This window comes from Camelus bactrianus, chromosome 12 (genome assembly GCF_048773025.1).
Source record: "Camelus bactrianus isolate YW-2024 breed Bactrian camel chromosome 12, ASM4877302v1, whole genome shotgun sequence".
In the NCBI taxonomy this organism is placed as follows: domain Eukaryota; kingdom Metazoa; phylum Chordata; class Mammalia; order Artiodactyla; family Camelidae; genus Camelus; species Camelus bactrianus.
Genome location: NC_133550.1, coordinates 67,459,574 through 67,477,028, shown reverse-complemented (window position 1 = coordinate 67,477,028; position 17,455 = coordinate 67,459,574). Strand labels below are relative to the sequence as shown.

General features: G+C 49.8%; 1 protein-coding gene across 5 annotated transcripts in view; it reads right to left on the bottom strand.

Moving 5' to 3' along the window:
* Nucleotides 1-177: 177 nt before the first annotated feature.
* PPARA (peroxisome proliferator activated receptor alpha) overlaps nucleotides 178-17,455 on the bottom strand; it is a 65,241-nt gene continuing 47,963 nt past the window's right edge. For 4 of the 5 annotated variants that reach the window (XM_074375736.1, XM_010960152.3, XM_074375738.1 and 1 more), the window contains 4 exons: nucleotides 15,890-16,028; nucleotides 14,920-15,122; nucleotides 9,970-10,417; nucleotides 178-7,700 (listed from right to left, as the gene is read on the bottom strand). In XM_074375736.1, coding sequence (XP_074231837.1) covers nucleotides 7,453-7,700; nucleotides 9,970-10,417; nucleotides 14,920-15,122; nucleotides 15,890-16,028 — 1,038 coding nt within the window. In that variant the 3' untranslated portion in view covers nucleotides 178-7,452. The remainder of the gene's footprint in view (nucleotides 7,701-9,969; nucleotides 10,418-14,919; nucleotides 15,123-15,889; nucleotides 16,029-17,455) is intronic. The other variant, XM_074375739.1, reaches the window with a different exon arrangement.

Here is a 17,455-nt window from a genome sequence, read left to right as displayed (position 1 = left end):
TTTTCTGTCCCGGGGCCCCAGGCCCATCCTGTCACCCGAGGACTTGGTGTAGGTCGAGCCCACCTCCGGCGTGCAGCTGGTGGACGGTTCTGGGTGCTGGGCGGGCACTGCAGCTGGGGCTGGCTTTTTCAAACCAACGTTTCATTCTCACAGCAGCATCACTCAAAACTCACCAAATAATTTTTAAAAATAGTTTATTTTTTTAAAACCATTAAGGCAAAACTGTACCCTGAAATTAACTCTTTACATTCATCAGTCTTACAGTAGGACATTCCAAATACGTAAGTTCCCATAAATTCAGGATATAAATCAGTATGTGTGATCAGTTCAATCTCGTAAAGGGAAACTGGGTAACACCCAAGATTTTTAAAAAATCAAAGTTATTTTATAGCCATTTTCTAATTGCCTGGAACCGCTAACCATAAAGTGACTACAAGATCCCATTTGCTCCTCTCCACACACGCGGCTTCCTGCCGCCCTGGGTGCCCTGCCATCATGCCCAGGGAAGATCTGCTTTGGAATTCTCCTGTTTAGTATAAAATACAAAGGGTCTGTCAGCCCCCTAAGTACTTTGAGAGTATAAGGCAACCGAGAACAGTGACGATGAACACACCAAGAAACTAGGCTCAGTCCTAGCTTTGGAAGCCTGTGCCGTCCTGCCCTGTGTCTGGCAAGGCTCCCCCGTCGAGTTTCGGCGTGACGGCCCCACAGGTCCCGGTGGGCGGTACAGACAGACATCAAGAAGAAATTTGCCAAGATACAGAAAACAACGTATGGGGGACTCACGAGGGTCTGTGGCTTCTGCTTTATGCTCCGGGTTGGGCCATCTGGGGGCTGCCAGGGACCCAGCAGAGTATTTCAAATTGCAAAGTTCTTTGGTAAAATTGCACAGGTGGTAATTCCCTGAAGAGCAGACAGCTACTCACTACATAGGAATAGTTCACGGCCTTGGGCGAGACCCTGCTGTGTGGGGTCAGTGACTGCTAACCCGGCCTGAGGCAGCCTTGCTGGTAGGAATGGCAGAGAGAGACGTGCTTGTCGTCTTGTATGTGAAGCGCACAGACTTCACACACAAGGGCTCCGAGAGGAGGAGCCCTGCGAGCGCGTGCGCGCGCGCAGCTGCGTTTCAGTTGTGGTAGTTCAGCTTCCTCTGTGTTTCCGCAGGTCCAGGAGCCAGACTGCTAAGAGTACATGTCAACTAATACTGATTTCAGGAGAATCCAAGTGTCTGCTATTAGATGCATGATTGTAAGTTAGTAAAATATTTATATTAGGATTTTTTTTTAAAAATCACAGTATTTAAGATATAGCCATTAACATAGTTCTTTTGACCATACAGTGTAGAAAAAATAGTGATACTCAAATTCGAATACCGTGATCTTACCAAAAAGGGTTCTGAGTGGTATCCATCTTACGTGAGGTACATTTTTTTTTAGGCCTGAAAAAAGGACCAGGCCATCTGTGCCTTTAAAATGAAAAGACATTTCCCCAAAGTGAATGATTTTACCTTGAAATCACTTGTCTTCAGGGCCTGGGGACTTGGTGGCCCACGTGCCCATGGCCCCGCAGCTCCCCGCTCGTCCCAGGAGGCAGGGGTGATGGGGCGCTCATCCGTGCACCGGCTGGCGTGGTTCTGGACTGTTCATTACAGAACGGACTTTAGGTGCTGGGTGCCGGGGCAGGGCAGGGGGGTAGGAGGCCGGTGTGTCACCTCCTCTGGGGAAAACATGGAAGGCTTCACATGTGACCCAAACTAGCAAACACATTTTAAATTTAAAAACGTGACCCAGGTCTTAATTTGCTGTTTGTGATGTTAAAAAATTGATTTTTTTTTTTTGCAAATAATGCATTGAACAACCACGGGGGCACTGAGGTCCTTGCTGTTGTCAGTTGCCTCAGTCAGGATGTGACCTTGAAGTGGATGCAGTTTGGTCTGTCCTATTAGGCAAAGGAGTCCCGGAGGACGTGGCTGCATGGATCCCAGCTAGGCCACAGTGGCCCCCCTTCCTCAGAGGGGTGGAAGTAAACAGGGAGACTTCTCTTGTCTCGGGCGGAGATTCTGAGAAGCAGACGGTCTGCTGACAGCCCCACTCGACCTAGAAGGAGTCCTGATGTCTTAAGCTGGGAAGAGGCTGCTGGAAGTCAGCCGGGATGGCACCTCTCACTTTCTGCTCCAGTGACCAGGTGGCGCCCACAGCGGCCCCCTCTGCAGCTCGAGGACCTGCCGTGTCCCAGGAAAACAGCCGAACAGAAAGCGCTACTTGACGATTGAAATGGAAGCATGAAGACTCAACTGTCTTTTTTCCCTTTTGTCTTAACAAAACTTCCAAGATCACATTTTAGCTTGTATTGTAGTTTCCAAGGAAACAGAGGGGTCTCCTGTGTTCTGAGTCAGACCGATTTCTGGCCTTTATTCTCATTCTAGTGTGTTTCACAGGCTGAGGGTCGATGGCCACGTCCCTGAATTGTATTAAAACAGCACCTAAAAGCAGACAGACTTCACCTTTGGAGCCGAGTCTTAGATCTGTCCTGGCAGAAGGTCCCCAGAGGAGACCTTGCTGTGGGGACAGTCCTTACCGGGGTAAGGCGGAAAGAGCCCAGGTAGGGAGGCGCAGTCAGCACCGTTCGGGCAGCCTGGTTACCGTCACGGCCCCGCTGAGCAGTCCGCGGGGCCCTCCTGCTGCAGGCAGGCTGTGCCATCTGAAGGTCACTGCTGTCAGGAAGGCAAGATTCCCCTTAGCTGACCGCTTGATGCAGACTTGTTTGGGAAGAATCCTTAATCCCAGGGGAGCCCATAAGTCAGCTTGGCCCAAGATTTAAGAGAAGCGGGGCCACTTTGAAGATGAACAAATACAGATAACCTGGCTTTGGAAACGGCCAGCGCCTGCCTCCCGGTGCCGTACAAACGGTGAGTGTGGAGAAGGTCCTCCCTGGAAACTTTTTAACAATCCGTAAGCCCTCAGTTGATGGCATCGACCTTATCTTGTGACTTCTATGGACGGTATAATTTCCTGACCTCTCCTGAGTTGACACCACTGTTGTGAATTTAAGAGCAAGTAACCCCTCCAGGTGGCCCAGGCTAACCCGCAGGAACCCGGAGGTGGGGGAAATGCGCTAGACCTGGGGCCAAACCTGCACCGCCAGGAGAACCTTCATCCGAACCCAGGTGTTCCCATCATGGGGCGGAGACCTGGAGGAGACAGCAGGAACCTGCGTTGACAGCCTAGGTGGGTAGCTGGGAGCACCTGACATGTTTTCCTTGCGGGATCTGTGTTTTGAAAGGCAACATGGGTCGAAGAGGTACTATGAAGGTGCTGGGCTCTCCCTGGGTCCCTGGAAGCCCCCACAAAAGGCCAGGCCGGTGGTCAAGTCAGTCTTAGCTGGGAGCACTGGACTTGCTGGTTGAAACAATGGATTCATATTTAAACAGGAGTTTTAAAGACATTCCAGAGACAGATGTGGTCATTGGGTCAATACACACACACACAACCTCTCCATCGTGTATCTGGTCGTAGTTGCCAAACGTGCCCAGTGGTTTGAAACGGGAGCCAGAGGCCGGAAACGCCCGGAGCCAGGCACAGGTGCAACTGGGGGGCGGCGAGGCGTTGGAAAGCCACGGCCTGACGGAGGCTTGCACGAAGGCATCTCTCTCCATCCTCACCTGCCAGGATCTCTCCATGAACAAACAGGCTTACGCATGGCCGGCAGGCGCAGCTGGAGGTGGGAGGCCTCGGAGGGCAGGTCACCGCAAGCCGGGACCATTGCCGTTTCTCCTAAACCCGGGTACCGCTCACGCGCAGCGACTTCTGCACGTGTGTCTGTAAGGCTCCCTTCAAACGACAGAAGTTCCCCTGAAGAGTCCTGTAAACTTCCGTGTCTCAGCGCACACAGCGGCAGTGAGCGTACAGCCTGAGCCCTCAGCTCAGGTCAGACTAGAGGCGCACCAGAAAGCCCCCGCGTTTGTATGCACCTTGATTTTAACAGTGCCTCTGACAGCTCTCCTGAGGTGGCTGTCCCGCTGCGGGCTTGGGGAAGCAGGAGTTGCTAAATTAATGGTTTACTTATCATCATACGTCAAACAAAGGATCTTACTTGTGCCTTGAGCTTCTGCTCGGATCTTAGGATGCTGCCCTGGGGCTGGAACCTCTGCACGGTCCTCAAGGCCGCCTGTTTCCGTAGTTTTACGGCAGAAAGAAACACATCGCTCCAGTGGAAAGGTGCGTGCTATGCTCGTAGGAGGAAAGGGAGGAGTCCCTTTAAGAGGGACAGCTCTCATAGGCATTAATGCGTGGAGATCCCTTCAGCTCCGTTCACAGGTATTATTTGTGTGTGCGTACATCTTTTTTTTTTTTTTTTTTTTTTTTTGGGAGGGGAGGTAATTAGGTTTATTTAGTTAGTTAGTCTTAATGGAGGTCCTGGGGATTGAACCCAAGACCTCGTGTGTGGTAAGCACACGCTCTACCTCTGAGCTAGACCCTCCTCCCCCATCCTCTTTGGGAAGATGCTTTAAACTCATCTCACCAGAGAGCTGTAGGAAGGTCACAGGGAACCTGGAGACAAGGCGGGAAGGAAGGAGGGGCTCCTAAACTCCGGCAAAATTCAAACTGCTCCCAAATCCCGCACCCACTGATGGCTGGAGGGGACCCGGTTTCTGACAATACCGGATGTCACCAAAACAACTCCCTGCATGTGCAGCCCTCTGGCCTCTCGTGGGGTGGCCGGTGCAGAACTCAGTGCGGGGGGCTCCAACTGGAAATGCCCAGGAGGCAGAGAAGGGGCGCCGCAAGCCCCTCATCCCTCTTTCCCGTCAGCACTGGAGACAGAGGCTGCCCGTAACCTGTGGTCTCTGGGGAGTCCAGCCCTCTGTGCTATGACAGGTGAGGACATGAAGAATCAGGTTTAAACAGCGACTTGAAGGTGGGCTCAGGGTGGTGCAAAGGGGGCCCCCACGTCCTGTGTCCAGCACCGGGGCAGCGGGCTCCACACTCATGGTCGAAGCACCTGGAACCTGCTGCAATGCTTCGTTGTCGCTGACGCTGACGATGTCCACTGAAGCCCAGCCAGCAGTCCGTGCACCCCTTAAAGTTCCTATTGGACGTACTACCGTGTATGGCCTGGTGAATAACTCGTCCATATTTGACTATCAGTGCTCTGAGAAATCTTGGATTAGGTGGCCCAAAATATTCCGAGTGGCAATCAGTGACACCGCCGTTCAAAACGAATTTCTTCTTATTAACAAGGGAACAAGGTCAAGCGACTTTCAGGCTGAGGTCGCTCGCGGCCTCCTCTATGGCTTCCCCAGGGGTGCGGCGGGTACTCTGGCTGGGCCCCGGGAGAGGCCGAGGCTCACTGACGCGGCCGATGCAGCGCCTGGGCCCCCGTCAGCTGCTCCTGCGGCCAGTATAAACTGGGAGCTGTTTTACGTGGGTTTCATGAGGATCTAAACAGGACGGACAGCTTTTCTGAAAGCCTGCGTCTCAAGGTTCACTTTCCGAAGTCGCGTCCATGTGAGTGGATCTGTCCCGGGACACCAGAGCGAGGGGCGACACACGCCTGGCCCCAGAATCCAGTCCGCGACCCGAGACCCGCAACATGCCACAGCCCGCCAGGCTCCCAGCCCGGGGAGGTGGCACTTTAGGAGAGAACAGGAAATGGATGCACCGCGTGACTCAAAGCCCTTCTGACTTAGGGAGACCCTTGATTGGTGTCATTCTAAAGAGGAAATGCCTTTGTTTGCTTCCAACAGATCCTTTGATTGGATATTTCTTGAAAAATGAAGATAAAAAACATTGCTACATGTGTTATGTCAAAAGGACGTCCTGATTGTAACCTTTGTTTTTTTCTAGTTGAAGTCTCACAGTTCTGCTTATAGTGATGCTGATCTTGGGAACTTTACCAAATTCCATCCTAGTCACTCTTTAACAGCAAATAATAACAATGACCTTACAGAACCAAATTCCTCAAAGATAAAGGGGGAGGGAGCTAAGGTACAACCAGGCCGTAAGTGCTGTCAGTTCAGGAGGCGTCCAGGGACCCTGCGGAGTCAACGGAGCCTGCAGGCTCAGCCCGTCTGGCTCGGGGGGAGGCCCTGCTGCAAGCCCTCTGACAGGACAGTTCATCTGGCGGACAGAGAGGCTTTCCAGGTCCAGGTGTTCTGAGACACACCCATAAACAATACTGCTTTCGTAACTGGACCGAGGCTGAGGAGCTGCTCTTTAAGGCTGAAACAACTATTTTAGATACTGGGCCAACCCCCTTCCGCACATAGTTGGAAGAGGAGACAACTCTCCGTCTCTGTGACAACAACCAGCCTGTCAGGAATCCTGAGATTAATACGACCCTCTTTCACACCCCACCCCTCCGTTCTCCAGATGAGACCCCTGCCCACCCCTGAGCCACGCCATGAACTTGCATCTGCCACATCTTCTCTCCATGAAGCAGCTACCACCAGCAAGTGTTTAAAAAATAATAATAAAGCTGCATATTTCAAAAAGCAACATAGAAAAAGACCACAGAGCTGCCTTGATGGGGGCAGGGGGCCCAGAGCAACATTTACAAATCATTTGTCAGTTTGCCCCTGAAGACACGCCCATGGCCCCCAAAAGCCTGACTGGGCTGGTTCAGATTTGAGGGGAAATCGAGGTGAGAGGAATGGGAAGCTGACCTATGTTCAGAGTCTGTCTCGTCCCTGCCAACCACAGACGCTAGCTTCACACGGCAAAGAACCAAGTCCAGAGGGGCCTGAGACCCGGCTTCCAGGACCTTCTACACAAACCTGGGGATAGACTTCTCCACGTATCAGCCCTAAGCAGGAAAGCAGCACACTGAAACAAAGCCACCCCGCCCGCGCACAGCTTATCAGGAATTCTCGGAATCCTAAATCCTATGATGAAAAAAGCCCAGCATGTTGCCTTTCTTCAAATTCAGGGAACATAATCGAAGTCTTCTAAATAAATACTTGGCTGCTTCTAAAACGCCTAACCTTTGGATGCACCTAGACTCACAGGATTATGAAAGTTAGAAAGTGCTGATTAGTTTTCAAAATTAGAAAGGAGCACGACAGTCAAAAGGTGGTGAAAAGGGAAGACAGCGTGAGTTCTGAGGCTAAAGCGACGGCAAATTACGAACATGATGTAAAGAAACCTGTGATGATTAACTAACATCAGGTGTGTTAAAATCGGACCGCTGAACATCACTCTCCTTAATTTTCCAAGTCCTGACTGTCAGCCGCCTACCATCGGCATTTCAATACTTTGCACGCGCTCAGAAGTACTGGTTAAAAGAAGACAGAGACGTGGAACAGGACTCGGTTACCCGGAGCCCAGACTCCTGTCGTGTAAGGCTAAAGTGTGGCTGCGTGTGCACAGTCGCACCGCCGCCACCGCTCACGCGTCGTGCTGTCGCCGGCAGAAACCCTGCACGAGTTCCTCTTCTGGGTTCACGGGCGGGGCATCAGTACATGTCCCTGTAAATCTCCTGCAGCAGCGGGTGCAGAGCCGCGTCCGACTCTGTCTTCTTGATGACCTGCACCAGCTGCGCGTGCTCCGTGACCAGCTGCCGCAGGTCTGCCAGTTTCTGGAGGAGTTTTGGGAAGAGGAAGATGTCGTCAGGATGGTTGCTCTGCAAGTGGAGCCTCAGAACGTGCACAATGCCCTCCTGCATTTTCTCAATGTGTCCCACATTCAGGAGGCCGGGCCGATCTACCCTCGAAAGAAAGAAAAGACGCCTGAATGCCGTGATCTCCGCGTTAACGCCGAGTAACGGTTTTCCAGCTTGAGAAAACCGAACATTCTTATTTTACAGAAAGCTTAGCTGCCTTTAGGTGCTGTCAACTTGCCTGGAAAGTGGAACTGGATTTTCCCAAAGTCGCCAGGCCTAGAAGGGGTAGACAGTTAGGGCAAATACTCATTCCAAAATATACCTACTGCCTTAACTCAACTCCCTACCTTACAGGGCGGCCGCTTCCTCTAGGATTGATCTGATTGCCACCTGTCAGGGGAAACCCCCAGCATATTAGGTGAAGCTCTGCACACAACCAATTTTGCATAATACGGGAAATGAAATTCTCCTCCCCACGTCTTCCTAGATCTTTGGCGTCAACGATATTTGAGGCCTGTGATTAGTTCACCGTAGGCTTTGTGGTATAAAGCACTGTTGCAGGTACCTTCTCGTATAAATCGACTTGAAAGACAGTGGAGCGAGAAATGAGTGGAAGGATGGATACTGGCTGGAGAGGGTGCTGAGGACACCCGCAGAGGGGAGGTCCGAGGCCTGGCACGGGAGAGGCGACGTGGACAGCAGGCGACTCCCCGGGGCGGCTCAGACGCAGGCCCCAGGCTCCCTGGACAGCTCAGACCCTGTGCCCCCCGCCCCCAAATCCAAACTCCATAGGCGGCGCTCTCTTTAGAGTCCTACTCGTTACCAGGATTTTCGAAAGTGTTGCTAATGATGTGGATTTTCCTTTGTTAAATAAATATAATTGTTAAGTTTTTAAACAGAGAGATTTAAAAAATAGTAAGTAAGCCCCCCTCGAATTTTAACCCCATCATACAGATTTAACGGATATCCCACCAGACGGTCTCTGCTCTGTGACGGGAACGTCCTTTATAAAACTGTGGCCATACTGCTTAGAAACAGTTCTGCCTGGCTTTCACCCACAACACAACTCTGGAGCGTGCGCACCAAGGACAATGACAGATCACATGCGGCTGCCTTGTGGTTCTACGCATTTTGCCAGAGCACAGGACAGAGCACAGGACTCCCCCTGCCGGACTGTGCCCAGCTGGATGGTCAGAGGGACGGCCTCGTGCAGCTGAGCACCGCCCCCCGCCCCAGCCCCACGCATGGAGTCTGGGCAGCTGCGGCCAGCCTCAGTTCTGCCAGGGAGGGACTCGGGGGGACTGCACAGCTCCGGGGAGTCTGAGGAGGCCGTGGCCCCATCAGTCTCCCCAGGGCTGAGTGAGGTCAGCTGAGTTTACGGTAGAGGGATGACCTTCTTAGACCCAGGACAGGGCTATTTAAAGGAACATGACACTGAGCCAAAAATCTGGGGACTGCAGCTCCCAAGCACAGAGGCCCAGACCTCCCTGCACTGGGATCCATTTCCTTTGGCAAAGCACATTTTGCAGTCACTGCCAGTTGGTTACTGACATTTTTCACTATGAAACAGTGTAACTACACCAACAAAGGCAGCGACTGGACTAACATCTGTGTGCACTTTATAGAATACTGTCCGTGATGTGCATCTAATACTATAATAACAATTATAACACAGTCGTCCCTCGGTAGCCATGGGGGACTCGCTCCAGGACCCCCAAGGACACCAAAATCCACAGATGCCCACGTCCCTTCTATAAGATGGCATATTACCTGCGCACACCCCCCCGTGCACTGTAAATGAGCTCTAGATTACCTATAACACACAGTACAATGTAAATGCTATGTAAATAGTTATAAATACAGTGTAAATGCCATGTAAATAGCTGTCGGTGCGTGGCAAATTCAAGCTTTGCTTTTTGGAGCTTTCTGGAAATTTTTTTCCTGAATCTGCAGTTGGTTGAACCTGCAGATGCGAAACCCACAGAAATAAAGGGCCAAATGTATATGATAATAATATACACCATACACTATAATATTATTATTATACCTGATATATAATAGATACTAGATATAATGGATAACAGATATAATTACACTAGCATTATTAATGATATGCTATAAGTAGAATATATATTTATGTAATTATAAACAGAACATATTTCTATTGCGCAAACGTGTTTGTATATAAGACATGCTGTAATATGACATGTGGTGACGACATTCTCACCCGTTGCCAGTGGGGACGCGGGGCTCGGACGCCGCGCGGGCTCCGCTGGGGCCTGGCTCCCGCTCACAGCGGGGCCGCCCCCGCCAGGCCTCAGGCAGGAGGCTGTGAGTGACAGGCACCTGCGGAGGAAATCGGTAACTTACCTCCGCAGCAAATGATAGCAGCCACGAAGAGGGAGATATCACTGTCATCCAGCTCGAGCGCGTTGAACTTCATGGCGAAATCAAACTTGGGCTCCATGATGTCGCAGAACGGCTTCCTGAGGCTTTTCAGGAACTCGCGGGTTATGAAGCCGTTTCCGTAGGCTACCAGCATCCCGTCTTTGTTCATTACAGAAGACAGCATGGCAAATATGGCCTCGTAAACCCCGTACTTCAGCAGGGTGACCTGATCGTTCAGGTCCAAGCTGGCGAAGCCCGGGATGGACTTGGCGAATTCCGTGAGCTCCGTGACGGTCTCCACGGACGTGCACTGGCAGCAGTGGAAGATGCGGACTTCTGCCTCCTTGTTCTGGATGCCGTTGGCCACCAACTTGGCCACCAGCGTCTTCTCGGCCATACACAGCGTCTCCATGTCGTGGATGACAAAAGGCTGGAAAGGGAGACACTGGGATAAGTCAGGTGGTTGGTGTCAAGCTGTCCTCTTAATTAGCAAGAAACTGATGGCAGTCACTGTATTCCAGTCGCCTGTGGAGACTCAAAACATGTGCAAAACACAGCCCTCATCCTTAGCCCCAAAGCGAGCTGCCGATAAGAATTACTAGAGAACAATGTAAGTCAGTAAGGTGACAATCACCACTGCCTGACACTGGAGGGGACTTCACTGCTAAGAAGCTAAAGTACTGATTTTGATGATAAAGCTAACAAGAAACAGAGTATCAGCAGGGCACTTTAAACATTTTATAATATCCTCTGAACTCCCAAATACGACTGCAATAGCCTTACCTGCAATCATTCTTTTTTAATATTTTTATTTTTAAATTTTTATTTATTTATTTTTTGGCTTTGGGGTTTTTTAGGGGGGATATTTATTTATTTATTTATTTATTTCAGTGGAGGTGCTGGGGATTGAACCCAGGACCTTGTGCATGCTAGGCATACACTCTACCACTGAGCCATACGCTCCCCCCAAGAATTCTTAATTTTATCATTTTGTGAACTTCAGAGATAACCACCATTATCCAACACTGAGCATCGAATGAATGAATCTGGCACGTAATCACATACAACTCAGAAAGTTGGCATTTGTGTAGACGTCAACAAACGCGCATTGTTAAGCCCGCGCTCTCTGGGCACAAGCGGAAAAGCCCTGAAGGGCTCTTGTTTCTCAGGGCAGGAGACTGAAACCTCCTCCCCAGTGCCCCACCTTCTGAAACAAGCATCAAGTCCCCATGGTAGCGCCTAAACGTGGCCTCACCATCTGCCTCCAAACCCACCGGTCCTGCCACTTCCTAAAGATCTAGAGAGGAAAGAAGAGGCGGCTGGCATGTTATTTGAAGCCAACGTGCCCAGAAGGGATGGTGTATCTGGGGGGCTTAGGAGAACGGGCACAGACACCGCTGCTGGCTGAAATCCACGCCAGGTCTGTATGCGGAGCAGAAGAAATGGCGTCTCCAAGGGCAGTCTCTGATCTATACTGTGCTCCACAGATCAGAAATTAAGTTGGCGGAGGCATTATTTTCAGTCCCCACTTAGTGTCCAGGCAGCCCAGCGATTTTAAGCACTGCTCTGCCAGTGGGTAAAACCCATCACCGACCATGCATCTGGGCTCACAGCATGGCACGTGCCCTATTTCTGGGCTGACAAGAGCAGCTGGAAGAATCACAGTACAAAGCCATCTGCAGGGCACCTGCGGGGTGTCCCTGGCCCAGAAGCAAGCTGGAAATGTTGGAATAATCTGATGACTGCACTTAAAATTTTTAAACAGAATTTGAATTTGCAATATAGTGTTGGACCAAAAAAAAAAATTCTGATTCCACATCAGAGGAAAGAGAATACTTTTTAAATTATCTGTGAGCGACTGAAAACATTCTGAGTATAAAATTCAAAGCCAAACTTCTAAAACTCCTGTTTGATAAAGGAAGACTAAAACTGTCTCTCTCTAAAGACTTTAAAAGCAGGCCAGATCTACCATTGTTCTGGGAAAGTTTGCGGGCACCTCTGCTTCACAGAAGTTGGAGCTCAGATTTAAAGAATTAACGTTAATAGGATGCACTAGAAAAATGTTTTTAAAGGAGAGATGGCACTATTTCCTCAACTCCAGAAAATACAGTATTAGGTCACCCTGACTTTATTTGAAGCATTGGCTTTTTAAAAGGACCTTCAGCAGAAATAAAGGTATTAAATAAAATTTAAAAAAACGAGTGCCATTGTCAAAAAAAAAAAAAAAAATTCGAGAAACACTGAGTTAAATGAAGTTAGGGCCTGCCAGAGCCTTTAATGCAACGAGTGTCCAGGACAGGGTTAGGGTGAGCAGTGGTTCCAAGTGTCTGATTACAGAATGCTTGTCTATTTATTTGTTATTTTTTGGTACAACATCTCATAGGACCAGCACACATTGGCTCTATAATCTGCAGGGTCCAGTGTAAAATGCCACTTAGAAAAAAGTGATTAAGAATTTCAAGACTGGGACCCAGAGCATTAAATCCCGGCGCAGGGCCCTTCTAAGCAGGGGACATTGTGAAACAGAACGGGTGCCCAGGAAGCTGGCCCGGCACCAGTTCTGTGTGAAACATTCTCTCTTAAATGGAGACTTAACTGGTAACAGATATCTCATTTCTTTTAAATAAAATTATCACTTGGATTTTAGAAGGCAGGCCTCATTCACAGGCAAAATTAGAAACCATATGAATTCAGAAAAAGTGCTAACATTGAAAAACCATGTTTATTGAAGCCAAAGAGAAACTGTATAGTAAGACACTTGAAAATCTGCCAAACCTTATGGAGAAACATTCTTGATAAGACTATTTTAAAAATCCAGGAAGCTTATATTTAACTCTGAAATGTGCCTTTTATAGCCAAGCTTGAATATGAATCTATCTGACGTTACAGGAGGTCATTTCGAATCAGCGGAGCACATTGCCAAGACTTTCAGCAGCACGGGGCAGAAAGCTGCCCACCTCCCCAGACCGCCCCACACCAAGCCCAGAAGCCTCCCCGCACTGATACATGCCACCCCGGCTCGTGCCTAATGGTGTCCTCGGTGTGTTAATCCTGTTATTTATAAGAAGTCCTCTCCAAAACACATTTAAACTGCATTTTCTATAAAGTTGGGCAGTGCCATCTTTTAGGAGAAATCTGTGAATTATTGGTAGAATTGTTTTGGGTGAAATTATTTCATAAGCTTTTGGATGGGTTTTACTACGCATTTCTAGATGCACTAACAAGAGCAGGTAGTAAATGTGTCCCTCAATCTGAAGACAGCTTAAGATGTAGGTACGATACTTCAGGACAACACAGCAGGCACAACCCCGGGGTGTGGTGTGAGGGGGCTGCGGGTCCAGGACAGTGCCCCGCCTGCGGCTCTGTCCCTGAGACTATGCCCGAGCTGGCCCTCCAAGCTCCGGGGTGACTGGGCTGGGGAGGTGGGGAATGGAGGAAGGCCATGACTCGGCAGACAGAGGACATGGGGTGGGAAGTGAACCTGACCTGGAGCAAACGGTTCAATCAAATGAGATGAGTGACACCTGGACCCTTCCTTGCAAAGCGGGACCCACGCTGCTCTGGTCTGGAGGTGGGGCGGAAGCAGGCATGACTGAGCAGTACACCAAATTCGTTCCCTGTACAGTGAAGCCCAGCCCTAGAGTGCTGGTCTACTATTTCCTTCCTTACGATCAAAATACAGATTCCTCTCCCAGACTAACTGTCTGAGAGTCCTCGTCAGCTCCAGCCGGGGTGACGGCTTCCTTCCAAGAGCGTGTGGTGCCCAGGGGCATGAGAAGCATACTCTATGGAAATCAAGTGAATATCGAACAGGAGGGTTTGGTTAAGAGCGCAGATGACTTTTAAGCTTGCTTTACATTCTGAAAACCCACGGGAGATGCAGGGGATTTCAGGAAGGTCTAGAAGACCTCAGGGAGATCAGGAATGGGGTCGCTCTAACTTGGGGCGGTACTAATCACTTCCAGGGTAGACGCTCACAGGTTAGAAGATTCCTTTGCTTTCAGCCTGTGGTCGGGAAAGGGTGGAGTCTGTCCCAGCCTCTGGGGCCGCCCGCGGGGGTGTGGCTTTACCAATTTAATAGAGCTTGCCTGACCCCTTCTAAAATGGCCAGCCTGTTTAACTGGAGAACTCCCTGAAGAATGAAAAGACTCAGTTAAAAAGAGGTTTGGTTTGTTCATGAAAGTAAGCAGCTTGTGAAATACTTATTTGGATGTGACAAAAAGCCCGGTTTGTAATCCCCAATAAGGAGCAATGCAAGCTGCTCATTAACACAGATGAAACCTGTCTCACCAGGCGCACAGGAAAAAGGCTCAACCGCTTTGTTCGCCAACCTTGGGCCGTCCCTGTCTTTGAAGGAAGCTCTGGGATTAGCTCTGCAAGGGAGACAAAGACTTGGCTGCCGTGGGAGTGGGGCGGGATGTGGGGTGGGGGCAGGGTGGCACTCGCCTGGGCTCTCGCTGGAGGAAAAGAAGGTGCACGGGGCGAGGCGGGGAGGCGGGGACGGGGGAGCTCCGGGAGGAGGCAGGAGTTTTAGGAGGAAGGGTATAAGAGCACACTTTGAGTGGGAGGTGAACGGTTTCATTTTCTGGCATTAAAATAGGGATTAAAAAAAATCACTGAAGAAAGCACCGGAGAACCTGGTAAACTATTAGCCAGATTTTTCTGGGTGCATTAATCACACAGTCATTACAGTAACTCGGTTGCTAGGAGCTCTGAGGTGAACTGGATGGGATGGGATGGGAGTTGTGTTCAGCGACATTTTACAGTCGGCCAACGGAATGTTTCCACTCCATTGTCTCCCATTTGCCTCGGGGGTTAAGTATTATTTTCTCAGCATTCAGCACAGATGTCCTCAGCCCTCCTCCACGCCTCTAGCTGTGTGTGGCCAGTGGGGCGCCTTGGACTAGGAGAAACAGCAGCAAAGCCACCTACTGGGTTGTTGCTGGCTTTTCCCGCGAGGATGACTCGGGCCTTGACCTTGTTCATGTTGAAGCTCTTCAGGTAGGCCTCGTAAATCCTCTTGGCCAGAGATTTGAGATCTGCGGTTTCCGAATCTTCCAGGTCATGTTCACACGTGAGGATTTCTGCTTTCAGTTTTGCCTTCTCAGATCTTGGCATTCGTCCAAAACGAATCGCTGGGGGTCGGGGCAGGGGGTGGGGAGCAGTGAATGGAATAATGGAAAACACAGAAATGAGCAGCGCAGCACAGAACAGCCACGGACAGCTGCGTGGGAAGTTCGCACCCCGGGGGAGAAATGGGTGAACGTTCCCACGTAAGTTAAAACCCTCTTCTCAAGATTCAGCCTGCTGCTTTGAAGGGATGAGAATAACACCCAGACTCCCTATGTCCTGGACTTTTAAAAAGGGTTAAAATGAAGGGCAGCCCCATTACTCACTTCACAGCAGGATGGGCTTAAGGTACAAGGGAACTGACCCCTGAGGCCAAGGAGCCGATAGTGGGCCTTAGAGGGACTTTACGTAATACCCTTTCCTTTTCCGAGAAGGTAAACATGCAGCTCTTGGGAACAAATTATTTTCAGTTTACTCTCACGTAGTAACTGGCATGCTCTAAAATGAGGGGACGATTAAATACAATTAAATTCGTCGCACGGTAAAATGCCAGAAACAGCAGGCGCGGCCTGTATGTGACGTGAGCGGCGAGCCGGCCTGGCGGTTCCCAGTCGGCTTCAGACTTTACATTAAAGTCTGACCATCTGAAGTTTCCAGCCGTGATTCCAAGGGCTCTGCTGGATCTCTGCTATTGGAGACTTACTTTCTTTTGGGTTATCATGTTATACAACGATCTGGGTATCGGTGTTCATTCAAAATACAGTCCATGCCAACCCGACAAAGGAGGTGCACTGAGGCACAGACCGGGAATGCGATGGATAACCTTACCTACCGTTATGGGACATCCCAACCGAAAGGCACTTGTGAAAACGACAGTACTGGCACTTATTCCGATTCTTTTTCTGAATCTTACAGCTCCGGTCACATTTGTCGTACACTAGCTTTAGCCGAATAGTTCTCCGAAAGAATCCCTGCGGATTAACATGCCGTTGATTAAAGAATATGGACCACCACCGAGTCAGCGTCAGTCCTTGCTGTGCATTTAGTGTCTTTTAAAATGAACTAACTGGAGAGAAGTAGTTCTTCTAAAAATTCTGATATAATTAGGGCAAATTGAAAATTTGAAATTTCATTACATGCAAAATGAGAAACAATAAAATGAAGCAAAATTCAAAGTGATTTCAACCTGTCCTCACCTGGCCGGGGGAGACGCAATGACAGTCTCCCAAAGAGTGACTGCACCCTGCTAAGATTTACACACAGTGACTTTCTCTTCTCAGAGGACAGATCCACTTTGGTGACTAAAATGTTCTAGGGATTTTTGTAAGAGAATATCTACATTTAGAAGATGTAGATTACAGAAGAAAAGGAGGCCAGTTGTTTGTCAACAATTTTCTTACTTTCTAAAAGCATCTTAAACTTTACCCAGTAAGAAACAACTTAACTACTTGGCCCATAAAAAACCAAGAGCAAACAAAGGTGATGAAGCCCTGGCCCTGCAGAAAAGACTGCTTTGCAGGAATTTTTTTTTTTTTCCAGTGGGGAAGTAATTAGGTTTATTTACTTATTTTTTAATGGGGGTGCTGGGGATTGAACCCAGGACCTCATGCATGCTAGGGAGGTACTCTACCACTGAGCTATACCTTTGCCCCTTGCAAGTAGCTTTTCTAAAGGTATGTGGTTGGCAGACTTGTGAAGGGTTTATACTGGGCCCGTCCCTCACTGCTTCCCAGGCATCCTCTGTACTTCTGCTCTGCAGGTCCGACGGCCCACAGGAGAGGGGACAGCATTTTCTTGGGGAACGTAGGAGGAAGGCTGCTGTCTGCACTTGCTCAGTTATCTGGGTTTTAAAGTCGCGTGGCCAAGGAACGTGTGGGATTACGAGAAGGAGTGAGAAGAGAGAGTTTCAAAAGTCAGGATGCAGAGATGCCCTGCATCTTTCTAGCTGTGGACCAGGCCTCCGAGGCCAGGCTGGCAGGGGCAGTGTCGGTGTTCCAACAGTGCAGTTTTCGCGGCCTACCATTCAAGGCTGTGACATCTTCCCAAAGTTGGAAACACTTCCAGCATTAGCAAGGAAAGGAGATTTCTGATTTTAACCAAATGTTCAGATTATTGAAGCTCCTGTGCATCAAGTGCGGGAATGCACGCCCACACCATGCGATGATCCTGGGAGTGTCAGGACAGAACATGTGGTCCTTCCCGCCGTCAGGCGGGAAAGTCTTGGAAGGACCAGCAAGCTGGTGGGCGCAATGCTGGAGGACATGGCCTGACCCCTGACACTGTGGGCCTTGTGGTTGTGGTTCGGGTGAACAGGCCCCCGATGCAGGAAGGACAGCTTGGGGGTCGGGAGCAACTGGGGAGGGAGCTGGAGTTCTGCCGGGTCTGGAGCTCGCCGCTA